The sequence below is a fragment of the Sprattus sprattus genome, assembly GCF_963457725.1.
Source record: "Sprattus sprattus genome assembly, chromosome: 12".
Classification (NCBI taxonomy): Eukaryota; Metazoa; Chordata; class Actinopteri; order Clupeiformes; family Clupeidae; genus Sprattus; species Sprattus sprattus.
Window position 1 is genome coordinate 7,843,653 of NC_137910.1, and position 3,558 is coordinate 7,847,210.

At 36.0% G+C, this 3,558-nt stretch overlaps 1 protein-coding gene across 1 annotated transcript; it reads right to left on the minus strand.

Moving 5' to 3' along the window:
* Window positions 1–122: 122 nt before the first annotated feature.
* On the minus strand, window positions 123–2,555 carry LOC308373285 (uncharacterized protein). Its single transcript, XM_080848721.1, has 7 exons — window positions 2,503–2,555; window positions 1,912–2,038; window positions 1,387–1,491; window positions 1,057–1,113; window positions 614–766; window positions 365–478; window positions 123–192 (listed from the first exon to the last, which is right to left on the minus strand). The coding sequence occupies exons 2-7, from the start codon at window positions 2,035–2,037 to the stop codon at window positions 154–156; spliced, it is 594 nt and encodes a 197-aa protein (XP_080704847.1). The 5' UTR covers window position 2,038; window positions 2,503–2,555; the 3' UTR covers window positions 123–153.
* Window positions 2,556–3,558: the final 1,003 nt, after the last annotated feature.

Consider the following 3,558-nt stretch of genomic DNA (forward strand, 5'->3'; position numbering starts at 1 on the left):
TCAGGTCCTCATGTTTCTACATGTATTACCAAAGTGTTACAAGAGACAATACTTTATATATAAAACAGTTGCTTATAAACGAATATATATAACAAAATATATATGAATATATAAAACAGTTGCTTAGAGGTTGTGGTGACCTGTGGAAGTCTGTCATTCAGCTGGTGGTTGAGTCTGCATAACAACAACAGCCTGGAGTAGACAAGCATAAAGGAAGACCATTAAGCAACATTTGGTTGATGAGTCCATTATCTTCTTATGTCAGTGATTCTATGTGGTTTAAGATATAAGCTAGTTGGAAGCTATACGGTAATACTGTCATATTAAGAATTTTGAAGTGTGTGGATATTATTCATAGCCTTACCCTGGTGTTACTGGTTTGTAATGCAGCTCTTGCAAAAACTGCCATGACTATAAGAATAGCTCCACCCAAAAGACTTTGAAACAGGGATAAAGCTTGCACTGCACCATACTGCTTCTGTGACACAAGTGTGAACAAATACAACAGTTTTGTATTTGAATGAATACCTATTTGGGAATATTAACACGTAGATCATTAAAATAACATGAGGTAAGATATAGTTTACACTATGCAGCCGAGGAACTGACTCACCTTACTATAAATTACGTAAACCTCTTCTGTAATATTATCTTCCATGTCATAGTAAAGTTCATACGCGGCATAGCTAATGCAGTAAATATATTTGTAGACACCTATTCCAACTCCAAGTATGGAGACAATACTTAATGCAAATCCAGCAGTAACCTATTTGTAAAAAAGAGAAAAATATACCAGTGACTCAAATAATGACAACTGAACATCCAACAAAAATCAATACAAAACTTCCTACATTTTGTTTACAAAACCTGCCAGACCTTCCAGTTCTTATGATTTCAAAATAAAAAATACCACGAGAGTTTACTGTGTGTGTAGGTGGAAAAGTGACAAATTCTATTGTGAACTAACCATAATATCTGAAGAGACTTTAACAAGTGTCCCATGAGGATGAATGATGAATAACAAATTAAGTGGTAATAGGAGGAGATAAAACTCACAAGTTGCTTTGTGATGTTAGGTTCTGATAGTATGAAAATGATTCCACAGGTGATAAACTGCAAATAAATAAAATACAGAAATCAACAAATTCAAAAATAACAATTTAGTACATGAATTACCAATGAGACATATAAACATATATGACATATCACATCAGTAATGTGCATATGTGCATATAGATATATATACTGTGTGTGTGTGTGTGTGTGTGTGTGTGTGTGTATATATATGTATGTATATGTATTCATGTACAGTATATGTATGTATATTTGTGTGTGTGTAATGCTATAATTAAGTGTAAGTCTACATATTTGGGTTGGTGTACAGACCAAGACTCCCAGCAGGAATGAGATGATGGACTCTGAAAGACTGTCGGCTAGCCATACAGGAAATCCCATGAGAAAGATAGATATACCCAGAGTTACCATGACAACCTTAAAAACAACACCACAGGTGAGAAAGTTGAGTCGTCTGTTCCTTTGCTAAATGATAAATGAAACTGCAACAGTAGTAGACATAATGATTGTAATTGTATTATTATCACCGCTATAATAATAATCCATATTTACATTATTATTACAATTACAACAACAATCCATGTTATTATTTATGTTCCTATGGCTATTTATAACTAACTATTCTATATTATTAATGTTTTTATTAGTAGTAATAGTAGTAGGCTAGTAGTAGAAACAGTAGTAATAGTAGCAGTAGTAGTTATATTAGTAGTATTGTATGTAACATTGATCAACATTCAAAACGATATCATCTGAAACTATTTCATAATCTTTTAAGAAATGTATTGCATTGTTTTTATGCCAGGCTTATGATCGCTGTGAATTTGGACCTCTCACCCCCACATTCTTGGGGTGTCCTCTGAGAAAGCGATGCAGAGGTTTGGTGCTGCCCAGGACTTTCTGTTCTTGGTCTTCCACTCCCTCTGCTGGGGCAGCATTGGTCACTACAGTAGCAGACATCATGCTGAAAGAATGACAAACACACTGGTCATCTGGGCATAACACCAGTAAACCACTTTCTTTTTCATTGCAATACATGGACTTTTGCGCTGCTAATATCACAAGTGCCGGTAGCAAACAGCATACATATTTTTAAGGTAAAAGTAAAATGTTGGAACAAGAAAGGGTACAGTAAACCCAAAGAGCATGCAAGCACTTCATAGCAGTTAGTACTTAACTTGCACTTACAGCAGCTACATTTCTGCACGTTTTTTTTTTTTCCTCTTACTTAAAATAGTATTTATTGTTACACTGCGTAGGTCTCTATTGCTCGTAGCTTGACTGTTCTTTCCCTTGTACGTCACTTTGGACAAAAGCATTTTCTAAATGACTAAATGTACAATGTAAACGTTACAGCACAGACTATTCACAGCACATGTTTTCCACAGAATCTCAGTCATTAGAATAGCAATGTGTTTAATAAACTACCTGATTTTGTCAGAGAGAAGACAGCTAGCAAGTCCAGCTTTGTTGTGTAACCACTGCTGGGCAGGACCACGGGCAGAACAGAGGGAGGGAGGGAGGGAGTGGCAAAAGCACAGGAAACAGGGGAGGGAGTGGGAGGCAGATAGAAAAGAATTTAGAATTTACTCCACCATGTTGAAGTGGAAATTGAGTTGGTTGAAAACGTAACGTTTGGCTTTGATTTGTGTTGCTGCTGTCAAGTTAAAAGTAAATGTTTTGTTTACTGCTGCCATGGGGTTGATAAAAAGAGGGGAGATCAGATAAAGGAGGGCAAGAGAGATTGGGAGGAAATGATGGGGGAGGGTAGTAACAAGCAACTGCAGCAGAACTTGGAAGAAAAAGGGAAGAGGAACTTAAAACATCTGGACTAGCGAAGACATGGTGATCTAAAGACTTCCCACATCCCCATTTATTTAGACATCAGAAATGTTTTCTAAAATTGTAACGTATTTCAGTTTGACAGGCTTAAATGTTTTTCTAATGCCCCCCATTGCATTCTCAAAATGTATAATTTATGTTAAGGGAATATTTCCCTAATGTGTATCTTCACAATCAAAACTGACTTACAGTTAGCCCAATTAATTTGTTTATTCCATTAACATGTTTGTAACCTTTGCCATATTACCAACAGTGAGTCAGAACATTTGCTGTTATATAATCTGGTAAAAACATTGCATGCTAGCTGGGCTGATAGCTGCCCTTCGCTGAGGCTAGAAACATTCCTTAAATCATATGGGATGGCCCAACTCTATTAGTATAGTCATATTTCTAATGACTATACTCAAACAACTGGAGGAAATCAAATCCACTTGAGACATCACAGCCAGATAACTCTCTATGTCTTGTGAGGCACTGTGAAAGTATGGATGTGTTCATCTGAAACAGATATGCACATAAATGGGTGGCAATACTAAATGCTTACGTACTATTCTCAAGTAAAATTTGATCAGTTACATTTCAAAAGCTAAGTAATGCTGAAATGCTTAGTTGTGGTGAAATACTGAAGGTGACGCTAGATTA

Coding starts and splice junctions, on each gene's coding strand:
- LOC308373285 (XM_080848721.1), bottom strand. CDS start 2,037: ATGATGTCTGCTACTGTAGTGACCAATGCTGCCCCAGCAGAGGGAGTG. Junction 1,492..1,911: donor GACACCCCAAGAATGTGGGG/GTGAGAGGTCCA, acceptor GTTGTTTTTAAG/GTTGTCATGGTAACTCTGGG. Junction 1,114..1,386: donor CATTCCTGCTGGGAGTCTTG/GTCTGTACACCA, acceptor ATTTATTTGCAG/TTTATCACCTGTGGAATCAT.